The sequence below is a fragment of the Echiichthys vipera genome (genome assembly GCF_963691815.1).
Source record: "Echiichthys vipera genome assembly, chromosome: 4".
In the NCBI taxonomy this organism is placed as follows: domain Eukaryota; kingdom Metazoa; phylum Chordata; class Actinopteri; order Perciformes; family Trachinidae; genus Echiichthys; species Echiichthys vipera.
In genome coordinates, this window is record NC_139829.1 from 29,882,856 (window position 1) to 29,900,767 (window position 17,912).

The 17,912-nt window shown below is 42.1% G+C and overlaps 1 protein-coding gene across 1 annotated transcript; it reads right to left on the reverse strand.

The window, feature by feature from the left end:
* Positions 1–6,455: 6,455 nt before the first annotated feature.
* tbx1 (T-box transcription factor 1) lies at positions 6,456–17,379 on the reverse strand. The gene is made up of 8 exons (XM_083913205.1): positions 16,825–17,379; positions 15,249–15,639; positions 13,079–13,180; positions 12,339–12,510; positions 11,220–11,375; positions 9,428–9,495; positions 8,713–8,813; positions 6,456–7,604 (listed from the first exon to the last, which is right to left on the reverse strand). Exons 1-8 carry the CDS (start codon positions 17,006–17,008, stop codon positions 7,222–7,224), a joined length of 1,557 nt encoding a protein of 518 aa, XP_083769331.1. The 5' UTR covers positions 17,009–17,379; the 3' UTR covers positions 6,456–7,221.
* Positions 17,380–17,912: the final 533 nt, after the last annotated feature.

Here is a 17,912-nt window from a genome sequence, read left to right on the forward strand (position 1 = left end):
TGGCTAATATGTTTTGTCATGAGTCGTGTTATTATACAGAGACGGTTTCTACCTTCTGACCGCATGTCTCACATGAGCTAAGAATAGAAAGATACAGTAGAAGGGAAATATATGTATGTGGCACCTACACTACCCTTTTTCAGTTGTTTACATTCCTAAAAACATTAGCATCTGTATGCAACTGGGGTTTGACATCTGGATCTAGCGAATTGGGGAATAATGAGGTAATGGAAAAAAAAAGAAAAACTTTCCCACCTTTTGTCCAAATCGACATGATTTTAAGTTTGTTGTGACAGCATGTAGCTCAGTGCTTTATTTCATTTATTCTTTTAAAGGACAGTGCACGATGATCAACATTTCCGTAAATGTGCCAGTGTCAGCCAGCAGGCTCATGACCCAAAATGACCCAGAAGACTTAAAGAATAAAAACATACTAAAAAATACACACAGAAACAGATAACAGTAGGGCATGTGATCAATTGACAGATTTAAGACATAAATAAAGCCAAACAAACATTCTTACCCACCACCATGGACAAAGCTACAACAAAAGCTACAACAATAATATTAAATACTATCATACCAAACTGTTGGTCAATCAAGTGTTCACATTTTTGATCGTTTAAAGCCACTTTCTTAAAATTGCGGTTGAATGTATGACAGGAGGTGCTGTTCCTTGGCTGTATTGGTATTGCATTCAAAAGTCTAGAGACCTTCACAGAGAAACACAGTTTACCAGAGGAACTGGACCAAAGAGGGCCTACACAATCCCCTTTTAGGGCGGACCTTGTGGTTCGACTGCACTTTCATACAGCAGAAGAAATCAAACAGAGTGGTGGGTGAGCCTTGCCATTTATATTCTTAAAAATGAGACAGCCATGTTTTAAAGATTTTCCCGACCAAGCCAGTTATGTTTACCCAGGATGTTGCAATGATGCTAAAGCTTAGTTTCCCTGTCCAGAACTTTGAGCGCTTGTTTGTAAAGTGATAGGATGGGCCTTAATGCTGTGCTATTCGCCTGGGTCCAGCTGGTCACACAGTATGTTAGGTGGGGAATAACCATGACACTCATGTAGAGTTTTCAGGCAAGACTCCCTTGTTCAGCGTCTATTCTGGTGAGAGAAATTACACACTGAAGACTGAAGACGCATGTATTGTCTGAAAAATCTGTGTGGCGATATTAAAAAGTCCAAAAAGGTTTTTTATGATCTACATAAAGGATCCAAACCATCTTTAGGGTCTAATCTTGACTTGAGTGTATATTTTATGTAATACATTTCCATTGTTTGTTTGTATGTACCTGTGTGTATCTGTGGGAGCCGGACAGGTAGACACATCCTGACCTAAAATGCGAGGCCACTCTGATATATTTCAAATAGTCAATTAGCCACTTGCTGACTTTTTTCAGCCTTTTGTGATGCTCTGCGCAGCTATGTGATTGTGTTGACTTTTCTGATGGGAGATTTGCTCCAGTGAACCTGAATCTGAGGTATACGACACACCTGAGCGACTTTGTAATCTCGTGTTGTTATTCTAGCAGGTCTTAGCTTAACGCACAGCCCTCCAGCCTGACCTGAGCTGTATTTGTCAAACAAGGTTAATCACAGCAAGGACATAAAGAACAGAGGGGTTGTTGGTTTAGGGGAGGTGCTGATCTGCAGATGCTCTCCTTCGTCAGCATTATACATGCTCTGGTTTTCTTTTCTTAACAGGTATTACCTTTTCCGTAATCAAAAGACATTGACGTAACCACCAAGCTAAAGAATTTCAAATAAGTAGAAAGAAATAATGCTTTAAAATCCTTTTTTAATAGGAACTGGCAGCATTTGTATTTCAAAACAAGACCCTTCTACATTTACTTAACTTGTAATGCCAAATACAGATGCCTTTTTAAAAAACTGACATGTCAAGAACAAGGCTAGAGGGTCTTGTTTTGAAAGTCCCAGAGAAAATAGTGGGGTGTTGTTTTTCTGCCCACTGTCTCTAATAATATCTGAGTCAATGAGCAGCATGGGAGCTCATCTGTTACAACACTGTGCCGAGACGCCGGGGTCTTCAAACGCTCCACGTTCTGCTTCATATAGGCTTTGTCTCCTGGGATGATGGAGTTAAGAAGCTCATCGTGCTGTACAGGAAAGGCCTGAGAAATCAAAGAGCCAGACAAGCGTAATGGCCACGAATCATTAGTGAACAGAGGAAAGACAAGGTAATTTGCTAGACAAGCGGCCTCGCTGTGGCGCTACCGTCATTGGAAACAGTGTGAAACTGCAGTTTTGGCTGTTTTTTCTTGCGTGTGTTCAAACATGTTTTGGATGAATTGTATTTGTACTCGAATTTTGTTTAATACCCTTTGACACCATTTAAAAAAAAATACATAGAATAAGAACTTTAATTCCCAAGTGCCTGGTTTTAATGACATGTTTTCCTTGTTCCCCGCGGAGCTCCAGCTTTTGTCTGACCCCTCTGGTGACATCTCGCATTCATAACAGCTTCCTAACTCTCCTGTTGGCTTTGAACAAACACTAGAGGTGGCGTGGGCCAGCTTCCGTCCATTCTCTGATAAATCAAATGCCGGGTCCATTGGTGCAGATGTCTGCTGAATGGAGCGGACGGCAACCCACTGGCCTTAGAAGTGCCTGGTGGGGTGGTGGTGGACCTCGTAAATCACTTCATAATGGATCATTTAGGAAGTCAATAAATGGACAGGGAGACCGTCTGCACAATAGACCCCGTGCTTCACTTATCACCTAACGTGTGTCTTCCTTGGCCTTAAAGGTCAGAGGTCAGCCTGGCTTTGGGATCGGACATAATCCGTTAGGTTCATGGACATGCAAGACATCCCGCTGAGTCTGATTGTTTAAAAATAATTGCTTTAAAGAAAACAATCCCTTCTGTATTAGCCATGTTCAGCCTCACGGTTAAATTGGTTTTATTTATTTTTACAAGTGTTACTTAATACAAATGTATCAAAGCTCTCGCCCAGCGGTAGTGATGTGTTTTTATGTTCTGGATAAAATGTCCGTCGGCAACCTCATACACACCGTAAACCGTAGTACCTTTTGTATTAGTTGAGAGGCCACGGGAAACACGTGTTCTGTTGTTTAGGTGGAGCGCTCCCATTGGTGGCTTGTTTTTAATAACTGTCCCCCAGAAACGGCAGGCAGGGAGGTGGGGTGAGGCGCAGCAGCAGAAATGTACCCAGAGCAACGAATGATGAAGCAAACCAATGGGGACCCTAACAGGCCTGTCACAACAGATGTTCCAGATGCAGCGGAGTGTCAAATGATGCCTCAGGTCGCATCATCATCCATCCTCTGTCTCTTCATACTTCACTAGCAGGTCCTTGGCACCTTTTGAGACATCTGGGTGCATGAATGTAACTGGGCTTAAACAGGTTGCTCTTTTCTTCTGCGTTACATGAAGGATCCATGTAAATGACCGAGGCCTGTTGAAAGTATGCCAGAGCCTATTAGGGTGCACGTGTAGAAATGTAATGTGGAGAATATTTGCAAATACAGGCGTCATACTGACAATATTAGTTGATTTTGAGGTGCAATTCATTATAATTCCTCCAGTAGGCGCAATTTCTCTGATTACCAAAAGAAATCACTTCAAGTTTTGAGTTTACAAAGATTTAAAGTATCTTTATATCAGCCTATTAAACAAAAAAACAACTCTTAATTCAATAAAACTAAGCTTCATTAAAGAAGAATAAGAATAAACCCCCCCTGTGTTGCTTTATAGGCTCTCAGCCTGTTCAGACTGTAGGGCAGGGTTACAAAACGAGGGCGGCCTCAGGCTTCAATGTCAAGTCCCCCCACACTGATGCATACTACACCAGGGACACCGTTTATTAAGTGTGCAACATATGCAGAACATTTTCATTGCTGGGTATTTTATACAGTTTGGACATCTGTTAATAGTGCAGGTGGTGAGAGAAAATGAGATCTTTATTGCAGTGTTGAGATGTCTCAGGTATATTACTCAGCTGGAGGTTTCTACAAGTATTTACATTTATTGCTACGTTACAGTTCACTTTGATTCAGAGGCAAATGTTGTTTAGTTTGTTAACTTTACAAATTAAGATTTTACATGCACAATGAGCTAATGAATATAAGGCATTATTATAGATTACACTGCCTTATCAGTGAGCTGGGCCTATAGAAGTTAGTGCTAGGTCCACCTTGACAATAATAAAAACCGCATAATGCCTGATTATAATCCTCTGACTTATGATAGAATAACACTAACTAGAGGAACTAGTAACACACACTAGTGCTACTTTTAATAAGTGAAGTGCATTTTGCTTATAGTAGATCACTTAAGTTGCATTTTCATTGCAGATCTATTAGGCTACTTGTGATTGAGCATTTCTTCAATAGGCTATTGATATTTTTAATCAAGTAAAGGATCTAATTTCTCCGTTCACTGTAGTGATTCGCTTGTGTAAGGGAGTTGACCACTGCAACCTTTACTGTAGATCCTCGTAGTGAAGCCCTCAGACACTAATGCCACTGAACTGGGTGTATTAGTGCATTTAAACCCAGGTTTAGCCTGTGAGCATGGTACTTTTGACCCAAGTATCAAAGCGGAAATAATAATAATTGTTGGCCTACTATTAATCTGGAGAAACTTTATTAAATTACTCTCTTGAAAAAAGGAAAACAGAACCAGTTCCTCATTGCACTCACTGACAGTTGTCCTTTTTTGCAAACCATAACCGACGTTCATTACCCGTACTGATGTTTTCTCTTTGTTGTGAAACCTATAATTAGTCCGCATATCACCTTTTGACCCTGTTTCCCCACTTCCTACCCCCCAACGATCGCGTGGTGCTGGGGCTTCCAACTGGCTGCTCCTCCGCACCTGCATGCCGGCGTCGGCCCACACCAGGCGGCTTCCTGACCAGACTGCACGGGGACATGGAGTACCGACGCTTGCACTGTGCAGGCTGTGTGGGCTGTTTGTGTGGGTGAGTGGGCTAAAACCTTTTTTTTTAAAACTTCTATATTTGTAATGTAACCTCAATTTTTTTTTCAATTTAGAAAACTTTATTTAGGGTAACGTTACAAACCAGCAGTAAATCAGCAAAAGTAATGTAACCTAATGCTTTTTCTGGCCTGTTTATGATGGTGTCACTCCATAGCATGTTGGAGATATGAAAAAAAAGCAAACCAGGCAATGAAATGCACAATGTAGACTGACTAAAAATAAAAATAGACACACTATATGAATCCCTCTGACCTTTAAATAAATTGACAGAATACTGAGGATTAATTAGCTAGCCTACAGTAAAGTGAAATTGACCCTTGCTCGTCAAATATCAACCTATAGCCTGTTTATATTTCTTTCACCAGGCCAATAAGCATTGATTGACCTTTCAGGCCATCAAAACTGTCAAGACGTCATTGTCCATATTGACTGGATATACAGTTCTGAGGTAAACCGCTTTAGTCAAACAAGAAAACAATTCTACAGTCAATTAGTCTGCGTTTAAAATGAGTGGAAACATTATTTAACCTTTGACACCTTTACGAGCCATTAAACAGTCAGAGGTCAGGCGGCCTCAGGCATCCTCCCCCCCCCCCTGCTCTCCGCTCAATGGCAGCTGGGTTCAAGGAGGAAAAAAATACATTATTGAAATGAATCATTAGGGTACGTTTCCCTTTGTATGGTGACAGGCACAAGGCCCAAAGCAGGGCTTTCCCACCCTCCCGAGAGAACGAGATTAACCTTGACAACAAAGCATTCCTCGCAGGACTTCAAATAGGAGATGGAAATGGCTGCACAGATAGGAGACGGTGACACTCTTAAAATATCACCCAACTGTCCCATTAAGTATGAGCAATGATATCCTTTTGGGGACAGGGTGGATGTAAATGCTGCCTTTTTTTGTTTGTATGACATGAGGGGATTTTTTTCTTGCCCGTAGGTTTTTGAATCCGCAAATTCAGATTATTTTCTTTTAAATGTCATGATTTGTGCAATAGTGTGATTGCAAATGCGTATTAAATGTTCATTAAATCATATAATATTCTAATTACTTGAAACTATTGTATCCCCCTAATAGTTTAAAGAACTCATTTTTCTTTTTTTCTTGAAAATCTCGCAAAAAAAGTGCAGCGATACAATTTTGAATTAACTCTTAAGCTGCAGCTTTTGTTCGTTAATGAGCGGAGGACTAACAGAAAATTCCAGTCACAAGAGGGATGTGTGTGTAGAATGGAGTATGGTCGATGAGTGCATTTATGTGAATACGCTTTTTTTCTCAGCACCAGGTGCAGATTTCAACATTTGAACCGTACTGCAGTCTAATGTTTAGACAGCCTCCCCGTCCCGACTTCCAATGACTGCAGGAACGGCGGACTCCTCTACCCGATTCAGCAGGGCAAATCCGGCCGGAGAAAACAGAACAATGCTATCAGTGAGGTACGTTTTTTTAACCCTCCCCCCTTCAGCGGTGCAACGCGGCTGACAGAGCTCTGAATGGAAGATCTGCTCAAAGACATTTCTCTTTTTTTCTTTATGAATTACAAGAATTTAATGTTTATTTTACAGGTACAGAACAGTCATTCTGCTCCGTTTATTTACTTTGAATTGCTGCAAGTCAGTGCCATAGTACAAGCTTCTCAGAGCGGCTCATGATGTTTTTCAGAACGTTTCAAAATCAAACCTTGCATTTTTTTTTTATATCTCAAACAAAAACATTTGGGTGTGTTTCAACACCCTCTCTGATGAGCTCAACATGCAAACATCTGGTCTACCTAAGGTCGATGGACTATATAACATATGGCTTTTTTGAAAGCAATAAAAACAAGGCAAATCAAAAAGTGCATCCAACACGAAAAAAAAAAAGAAAATTCAATTCCAGTCTGTGATCAAAGGTATTGTCCGTGTTAAGGAGAGGTCCCTCCTGTCTCCTCTGTGTTCTGGCTCAATGTCTGCACCGCTCAGGTAAGAGGTACCCTGGTGTGGAGCTATTGCCGTTCGGGTTCAAAGGTCAGAACAGACCTCTTCAAGGACTCAGAGCAGGTGCCCGTGCTTAACGCAAAGATGCATTTCCTTTAAATAAATATGACAGGGTTTATCCAGCAGAGTTTCAGCCTTTGAACGCACCCCACGGGTTGCGTAAGCCATCAATAGACGGGACTGTGTTGCCTTTTCCTGCCTGTTTCCATTCCCACAGTGCTGAGCACCATTAGCCCGGGTGGACAGCAGTCATTATCTGGGCCCATAGTCATAGTTAGAGGGGCCGCTGGTGGCTGAGTACATGTTAGCTGTGGCCGGGTTCATGTGGTGGTGGTACGTGTGTCCTCTGATACTGGGTAAAGGATAGGGCGACGGCCTAGTCTTGGCTCCCAGGTAGTGTTCATAGGTGGTGGGGTACTTGTAAGGATGGTGGTGCAGGGTGTCCGGGGGTAGAGAGTGGGGGTCTGGGCGAAGATCGTGGGGAGGGCTGGGTCGGCCACTAGTGAGTGAGACGCCGTGGAGGCCTCCCGGGACGGGCAAGGCGGGACTGAGGACCCGGGACATGAGTTGGTGAGCCGGGTCGGCGTGTATGGGCGTGCCACTGGGGTCCCGCTCGTACTCCCGCCTACTGTCCTCTATGCAGGAAGAGACAGGAGAAAGTCAGAGCCAGTCACGGTTATGTGCATTCTTTGTACTGGGAGGTTATTTATATTTTTTAGAAACTGTGTATGTGTTCAGTTCTGCGCTTCTGTTGCACTGATATATAAAAAGAATCCTCATTTAACAAAAATTTGCAGTATTTCTTATATTATTTGCAAAAGTAGACAAAATGCACGTATGCAATATGAATATATTATCGTTTAAAATATTGAATGTATATGAGATTATGCATTTCACTCAGAATATTGCAAATTATATTCCAAATATGAGTTTTTTTATATAAAAAATAAACATACAGTAGTTACAAAACTACAACAGTTGAATTAAAAGCTGAAATAATTATTATTGAACTAGTCCATGGAAACATCATGTCAAGAAATTTAAATTTTCATTGAGGGTTTAACTGTGTTGGGAAGCTGTGGTCAGTTATATAATAATTATAATAGTATTACATGTCTTTATGACTGCCCGTTAATGTATGATCATGTTGTTTTTCCACATATTCGAAATAAACTATTTCAGCTAAACTAAACATGTAACTTTTCAAAACAGATGTTACGAAGTAAAATCAGAAATTAGGCTCAAATAAAACAAAAGGCTAAACAGAACATCACAGAACAGATCAATAATAGTAAAAAACAAGGTCATAAACAACATAAATGTGTACAAATACACATGTATAATATACATGTATATTTGTACATGTGTACATACAGTATATGCATTTACACACACACATGCTCTGTACACATGCACATAATCATACTATATATTGAAAGACACATAACACTGGAACCATATTTAAAATTCAATCCTTAAAAAATGTGTTTTTAAAGCATAATAATGTCTCTTATGTCGGCAGTGGATGACTCGGTGATATCTGATGTTTAATGAAAAGCCTGATGCTGCAAACACACCACTGTGCTTAAGTGAAAGACAGAAAACGGAGAGGAAATGAGGTGAAATATGCCAACAATCTAAGAAAAGAAGACATTTCTAAAGTCTGAATAACCTGATGTGAGCATATTTCATGCTTGATAGCAGGCGAGAGTTTTGAAATGAAACAAAGAGCGAGGCGCAGACCTTTCTCTGTGCCGTTCTGCTGAGGGGGAGATGACATTGGGTTTCTTGTTCTGGCAAAGGCACTCATTATTGGCAGAGAGCCTGGCCTGTGATTCCTGGGCCTGGAGCAGGGAGAGAGGATTCAGTTACACACTCCTTTAATGAATGTCAAAGGCATAATTTCTTTATTATAATATTAAAATGACGAATGCACATTTTAAGAGTTTACACCGTTGCGTGTAATGAACATCCGCACGTTGACAGGCCCCGGATTTACCGAGCATCATATGGAAACAACCTATTACGTGATTGGTCTGTTCCCATAAAAATAATCAAAAATCCCCATAAATTTCAGTGTAATCGGTTCATTTAATGCTCTGGAGAAAAAAATTAAAAATGATTTGCGGAGCTGGATGATTGGATAAGTCCTCTCATTGAGCCTGGGTGTACCAGATGGGTGGGGTTGACTCTAGTGTTATAGTTATGAGAGTGTCTAGTCATTTGTCAACGACAGAATAGCACACTCCACTGACTTCCAAACTATATCCAGTGATTTCAAAACTTTCACGGCACTCATTGTGTGCTGCCTTTATAAGCAGAGTTCCACCCATCTGGCACCTGTGTAAGATAAAACAAACAGCGAAAACTATTTTACAAACGCTCCCCAGCTCTGTTGTACACTTTACACCACGTGGAATCGTTCCAATCACACTATTGTTCGAGTGCAAACACTCACCAGTCCTCTGGATCACAGTCCCTGAAGCCCTTCGCAAAGGGATTGCTGGCTATCTTCAGCTGTGTGATCTGAAATTCAGAGCACAACATCAAATAAACCCCCGTGCCACACGTCAGTGTCCTTTCCATTCCTGTATTAGGAAAGTACGGTATTTCATTTGATCCCTGTTAGAAAGGACAGCAGGGAGAGGCACGATGGTCGGACAATTGTTTTTGTCTTTGTAAAAAGTAAACACATGTTAACACACTGCTGTCCTCAATTAAATATCGTGTCAATTCAATACAATTATACATTGATATGTATATATATATACTGTATATAATGAACATTATGCTATGTATATATATATATACTGTATATAATGAACATAAAGCTATATGTATATATATATAGCATTATGGTCTGACAATTTTAAATGGAAAATCCCTTCTGCCTTTGAAAACAGTATACACATGTTAACACACTGCTGTCTTTAATGAAATATGTGAGTAGACAGTTACAGCAATATATAATATAATTATATTGAATTGACACTGTATATTATATATATATATATATATAATATTTAAAACACAAGAGGATTCATATCACAAGACACAAGACACATGTATTGTGCGGTGTGTCTTGTCTCTTCTATTGTATTTTATTTATTTATTTAGTAGTATTTGTATTTTTCTATTTATTTTTAGCAGGGACTACAGATGCAAATTAGCATCTTTGCTATAATCTGGCACTTTTACAGTGATGTGTTGTTATCGTTGTTCATTAATGTGCACTGTCCCTAACAAATAAAGGATTGATTGATTGATTGATATAAATGTCAGTTAACACAGAGCTTATTTTGTTACAGATGATTTATTTTGTAACATTTACATAATGTCTCAAATGTAGATAAACATTCTTGCAAAGCAGTCCCAATCATATATTCCTGCTTCGGTTATTGTTTTTATTTTCCATTTAAAGTGAATTAGAGGACATTTTAAAGTGATAAACCAAGCCTATATTATTATTATTATAATTGTTCATAGTCATACTATATATGCCACATTTCCCCCCTTTGCCATCGTCACCATCTTCATCATTTTAGAGCAAATTCAATTCTGTCAATTGCGTCATTTTGTTCCCATGTCACGTGTCATAAACGACCCACTATAACCGCAGCTGTAGCCACCGGGGCTTCAGATATAAAAATCATTTCTGTCTCTGTCTGTTATTTCATTAAACATGTCATATGTAACAGAGTTATTTAATTCCCCAAGTCACCGTGCCGTCGTGTGGTTATTACAAACTCAATAACGCACCGACTCTCGGGCCTGTACTTGTGAATCTCTGAGAGGAGCCGAATTTTTTATTCTAACGTTTCACTCGTTACGCGTCGCTCTGAATAACCTCCAAACGCACTGATGTGTAAATCTAAACAGACGCGGAGCCTGATGGGAAACAGCCGGGACTGCGCACAAAGAGAAAGTACAGTTGCGCGCACAGAGCAGAGTACGCGCAAAAACCGCACATTGGAAGCGACTGTTGTACTGAACACAACTGGTTAATTATTTAATACTTTTGCATTGCAATCCTATAAAACACAGACTTATATTTTATTTCTTGATCGATTAATAATCGAGTCGACAGCGAACTTGTCACAGGCCTCCCCTGTGGTAAACTCCTCTTATGGTTTAACTGTATGCTTCAATAACATGTCCACTGCCTGTTACAGCCTATAGAATCAGGTCCCATCCCACACGCATGGCTGCTGTGGGTCTGTGCACACCGCAGGGTAATAAAGTCTTCTTACCCGGTGGTTCTGGTACGCCGTGACCGCCGTGAAGCGGGTTTCCTCGAAAACAAAGGTTTTGTAGTTCTCCTCGGCGTATTTCTCGCTGTCTTTGCGGGGGTCCACGTAAACCACGTGAAACCTGGGCTGGTAGCGATGCATGGAGTTCAGAATGATCTGCAAAAAAACAAAAACCAGAGGATTCATATAGAATTATAATTATAATGCAACAATGCACTGAAGTACTATAGAGGCTTAGCTCCCAGGTCACACTGTTTTCCATCCGGTGGTTTTATTATAAGACTATAATAAAGAGGATTAAGCAAATAAATAGTCCGGATAGAATAAAATGGTGTGACATCGACGTGATTTGGCTTCTTAACATGTCGTATTTACTGTATCAACCATGTCCAGGAGGCGTGTTTTGTGGATATAACAGAGCAGAAACGACCTGGCGCTCCTGTTAGGTGTGCAGACGCGCGATCAGAGCCATTTAAACTATGACATGTATCTAAATATAGAAATGCCACCTGACAGTCATGCATCAGCACGTCCCGATCGCGATGATCTATTGATATATATCCACTTTTCCATTCGGCAGACACGGCTCATTATTTTCAATATCTGCTCAAATACAGCCCCGGTCCAGACCTCGGCTGTTTGCTTTGTGATTTCACAACCAATGCACTGACACGCGGAAACCCTCACACGGGGCTGAAGTCGTTTCCAGTGGTGAAATATTCCACTTCCTCGTCACCGTTTTGGAGTGAATCCCGAGGTGCAGTGCCAGTTTTGTAGATTTCAAATGACTTTTGGCCTCATCTGGATGTTTATTACTGTTAAATCACTCGGATCAATCAATTTGAGGGCGAATAAAAAAAATAACCCCCATGTTGGGACATTTAGGCCCGTTGGGTCTGCTGACTTTATCCATTTTTAATTATATTTCTGATGGTGTCGGCAGAATATCCTACTCTTCCCCGTATTCTCATCACAGCCAATTCAATGCTTGTGTATTTAATAGTTATTTGCGCAGTGATTTCTGAAGCCGTTGTTGTGATAAGGCTCCTGTTTTTGCTCACAGGGGAACTTTGGCCTCGCACTGTTTGTTCTCGTGGTTTCTGTCGCACGCTCACTCACATGGCCGTTGTCATCCAGCAGGTTGTTGGTGAGTTTGAGTTTATCAAAAGACACGATCTGCTTCATCCACTGCGCGCCCTTGGCCGGAGAGTCCGGGTGGTAGTGGACCCTGCCCGGTGTGGCGGGGTCAGCTTTACCGGCAACCAGCCACGATGAGCTGTGGAAGGCGTACCTGTGAGACCGAGGAAATAGAGTTAATTAGACACAAGGTTTCCCAAAGTCAGACGGTATTTGTGTGGATAAAAGTCGCCGACACACACATGCAAAATGTCCATGCATGTGTTGAGCCATGAGACTATATAACATTTATAAAAGGCTCCATGATAAATAAAATATGGCAGTAAATGTATCTCATGTGAGCTTATAATAACTAATATATTGCGGGTATGAATCGGTTAATTATAAAAATATGTATAGACCTACATATATAAATATACATATACTTTTTTATATACTTTTAAATATAAAAAGTAACACCAATTCAGGAATGCATGTATATACATGTATTTATTATATATTATCTAGTATATATATTATATATAGGGGTTAATAGATAACTATTAACCCCTATATTTTATATTTATCTATTTACTGTTGTTTTTTTCCCTTTTGCTTGTGGAGTTTAACGGTGCAGGTGTGGGTTGGCACACTTAGTAAAACCCGGACTACTCTACGGTGTTTTGCGGTCCTGCAGTGACAGATCTGTGTCGTGGTTGTCGGGATTCATCCAAAAGTGATACCTGTAACGCTTGTCGTCCACGGGCAGGAAGTCCATCAGGAGCATGTAGTCTGACATGGGATCCATCCCGAATATTTTCACTTGGAAAGTTGGAAACATTCTCCTGGTTAAGAAAAGGAAGAAAAGAGGCAACTGTTTAATCTCGGCTTTAAATTCCACGCGAGCTTGAGCGCATATTTTACTTTTCATAAACTGGATCGTGCGTGTTTGTGTTCAACTGTTTGAATTATTTACAATTCACCAGAGGAGCCAACAAATGATTTTGCCAAAGCATTTTTTTCCCAAAGCCCGCGTGTTATAGGGAGAGACCTGCAGCTCCAGGCCTGCAGAGCTTCATTTGGCCCGGGCTGGGGGCACCGAGAAGACAGAGGCTTCGAGCTATTGGACATGACGCGGTTCGCTCCGTGCGTAACCGGATCAAACTCTCCCTCATCCGAATGGAGCTTTGGGTTTGATGCCTTTTTGACTCCTGGCAAGACGTTTTAACTTCTCCTGTGCTGTTTTGATGACTTCCAGACACGTAGTGGAAATAGTTACACGCGCGCAGAGCGGCGTTATTTGCGTGGGCGAGGTGTGGCACCAATGGAGTTCAGCTTTGAATTTGAACTTTTTATCACGAGGATCGACAGGGACACAAATCCAGAATCTCAGGCCTATTTGTGCGGGACAAATACATCTGGGCAGTGCTCTCTGCATGCTGATATGTCGGTGACCTCTGTTCATTTATTAACAACCACTTCCTACTGAATCCCTTTAGGAGGTTTCGCTGTAAGTTATTGTCACAGAAGCAGCCGCTCGGTCAGCGCCCATGGAACATTTATTTCCCCCCTGCGCCTCATCCGCACGTCCCTATGTAGGGCAGATCCATATCCCCCAAAGCACATCGGTTGAAAGTTGAGTAATCCACCGAGTTAGTGAAAGGGAACCTAAAATCAACGCTCAATTAACGTCAGTGTTGTGGCTAGGTGAGGCTGAAGGAGCTCCTAAAGTGCCCCGCTGCAGATCCCCTTTCTCCTGTCAGACAGCAGAGCGGGGAAACTCAACCCTCTCTTTAGGATGAAATCAATTATCTCGTGCCTCTTTAAATTACTATAATACACGAAAACGTAGGGTTGCATTTGGAGGCGCTTATACGCTCCACGTTTAGGAGTTAAAAAAAATAATATTGGCTTATGCACACACGTGTATATTAGTATAATATTTTATTGGCTGTCCACAAGGGTCAGGGGTCAACGCTGGTGAGACTATTGCCCCACAAGCAGGCGATGGAATAACGTGTAGGCCTACATTCTGATATACAATAAAAATGGCGACTCTTTTCCACATTAAAAAAAGGCAAAATCTAACAATTTTCTTCTTTTTTTTTATCAATCTAATCATAACCAAATTTTTGTCATGCAATTTCTGTTTCCAATTTGATTTTTTTATGAGACTGAAAGGAGAAAGATGCAGACGCTCCTATAATTAGGAATATAGTAACACTCGTCGAGGCCTGAATAAAAACAAGACTGCGGGTGAATTCAGCTCGTATATCAGCTGATCTCCCTCCACACGTGTGGGGACTGTGACACATTAAAGACCGTAATGTTCCCTATAACAGCGGTGCGTAAAATTGAGACAGACTGTTAAGGAAACACGCCGAGAGCCACAGGTATCCTTATTGGATCTATTAAACGCAGCAGGATCGCATCAACATGGTGTTTATAGCTCTCTCTCACACACACACACACACACACACACACACACACGTACAGATCCACAAACTAGGCACATAAAAATATCTCCACCAACAGGCCTGAAATCACTCACCTGCAGAATTAAATTAAATATATTTTATTTGCATAAAGCCAATTTTAGGAACCCAAAAATCTGCCATTTGAAGAAAGAAAAACTACCACAATAGGAAAAAAAGTACTGTGCTTTTTTATTTCATTAATTTATGAAACTCCTTAATTCTGTCCTTAATGTGTAGCCAACTATTTTCAAATATCCAAATAAAGCAAATTAATTGGAATCATCGCCATCGATATAGATGCTCAAAAATATTTATTTTTATATATAAAACATATTTTAATGCCAGGGTTCCTCTTTTAGGCAGGATATGGACTAATAGGCCTATTCTTTGGTACAATAACGCGCTCTAATTGTAACTTTGTATCGTTTGTGCTCACCTGCCAGCCTTGGTAACGATCATCTCCGTGCCCAGCTGATTAAATTCGTCCCATAAAGCTTTCATCTCCAGCTGGACGTTAATGTTGGCCACTTTGGGGTTCTTCTTCACTATAGTTTTGCCGTTCGGCGTGGAGTTGGCGGACGACGAGGAGCAGTTGGGAGTCCCGCTGTCACTCGGCGGGGCCTGGCTCGGGTTAGAGCCCGGGTAGTTGTAGTTGTGCTGGGCGGCCGGGCAGGGCTCGAAGTGGGACTCATGTTGACTGTAGGGGTCCCCGGGGGACGGAGAGAGGTGGTAGCCCCCCGGCGTGTTGAGGCTGCTCAGGCTGCTCGTCGTGAAGGCTGCAACATCGCAAAAATGGGACAGCTGCGTCAGCCACGGACTGGAAATGGCTGAAATCATCCCAAAAAACTGTATTTACTAAATATGCCGTGCACTGTAAGTCGGTTACAAGAGAGACAGTAAAGCAGAAGCGGGATTCAGTGATCCCCAGGTGAAGATCTCACACAAATGCACCGCCCTCGGTTTAAAAGTTTTCGTCTCGGCTGCTCAATAATCCCGGAGGTTGCATCCACTGCCAGCATGCTACAGAGTCTGTCTGCTCTAAAACAGCGAACGTCCGAATGGCGACCAAAATGTTTCCCCAAAACGGCGGAGCTCGCGTAAAATGCGCGCAGACGCGAGCTTCGGGTGCGTGTGAAATAGTGTTTCGCTTCGGCTCGTTCGCGCTCTGAGCGGCCTCTGTTGTGCTCTGCTGCAGTGTGTTACACTGCAACCCAGTCTCCTCTCTTATCTGACGCGGAGGGCCTCCCCTTTGCGATAAAACCGGTTCTTATTTCTATTTAGATAAGGAACTTCAGGTAATGCGCCTTTCCTCGCCCTGGGACGAGACTGATTGACAGAGAAGTGCGCCCCTTTTTAATGGGCTTTCCGGCACCCATTTAACTTTTGGATAAGGGTATCGCCCACATCACCCCCGTTCGCAAACAATAGCGGATCTGACCGGCAGAGTGGAGGAGTGTGAACGGTTTACTGGGTAAACACGCACTGATCTGCATGAACAAACAAACAAGCAGCAGGTGACTGTTGCTTTCTCGTTATTGGACAATTAGATCTATGGAATGGATATACACCCCCCCTCCCTCCGAGCTGGATGTGCTTATTATGGTCTGTTTTACCATTACTCCCAGGGTGCCCGTGCTTCCCTCCTCCCCTTGGCTTTATTTTAAATGTATCTGATCCTGTCCACGAATTAAAGTTTTATACAACGCTTTGGAGTTTTTGGAATAGGAAACTTTTTTTTTCCCAACTCCGGCTGCCTTGTGTGCAGACTTCTCCTCCCTGATGGTGATTTACCTACTAGGACTGCATTTGCATTATTTTCCATAGTGGGCCAACTGTTTCTGATTCATTTTTTAAACAGTCGTTGCACCCATATGTGGCTTTTTCACTTTGCTTTCAATTGTGCTTTTTTGAAAAATGTCAATTTACGCGAGCAGATGTACGGGTGTCGTGTCATTTCAGAGACTTATAGTGCATGCTACAGTAGCTCTATGGGCATCAACAAACTGATTTACCTTCCATTTCCCGGGTGACAGTGCTGTAGTGCATTTTAAAGGAACTGTGGCTGTGCAGGTCTGGCTTGTCCAGGCCGGCGCTCTGTTTGTCAAACACCGCGTTTCCTGCTTGCTCTGCAGCTGAAATCAGAGAGGCAATACTGAAAGCATTCGCCTTTGGAGAGAGGGGACCGCCGTCGTCCATAGGCGAGGGATCGAGTCGCGTAAAGGCGTCCCTCCTCCGCTTTCCAACCGCGCAGAAAGCAGGGGAAGGCTGCGCACAATGGAGAGGAACATGCACCAAAATGGGGTTTTTCACATTCCGCTACCGGCGCTCCGTGGGTGCGAGAGTCTCGGGGGTAGACTGTTCTTAAAGTATTCCCACGGCTTTTTGTGAAGAGGCGAAAAGCTCTCCGGTGCTCAGACTCGGTCGACGAACCCCTAAACGCGTCCTGGTGTCAAAACATAGTTCATCCGCAGAGAACACAGAGAGAGAGATCTTCCCTCGTTTCTCCTCCGGGCTGTGGCGGGGTGGTGTCATCTGAGTCCTGCCTTGAGGAGAAGCGACTGGTGCTACGAGAATGTCAAAAGTGAGCGAGATCCACGCCTCCCCTGCACCACTAGGAAAAAAGCGTCTGCGCTCTGCACTGGATGTTTTATTTCAATAAGACCGTGTCAGTCATTTGAATTCAACTCCAACGTCATTGCAATGTCCGGCTTCGAATTGCGCCACTTTTCCAGTAAATTATGCGCTTTTATATGCGTTTGCATTTTTGAGCTGTCCAAGCCCAGACAGAGCTGCTCCTGCCCCGGGTTCGTCTGGAACACCAGGGGCTGCAAGCTCAAGTCTTTTACGCGAGAGTTGACTCTGAAAATGTTGTTTTTCTTTAAACAAGGTTGGAAGAACATAAAAGGGATATAAGTTCATTCACATTGTTAACTTCAGTTTCAAGTGTTTGGGGTGTTTTCCAGGGTGTCAAGTGACACACAGAAATAATAATATTGCTTTTAATTCAAGCCAAACAAAGACAAATATGGATCCAAACACTGGAACGAGAAGTGGCATATATTTCACTTTATGTCAGGAATGATTCACTTGGCATTTAGGT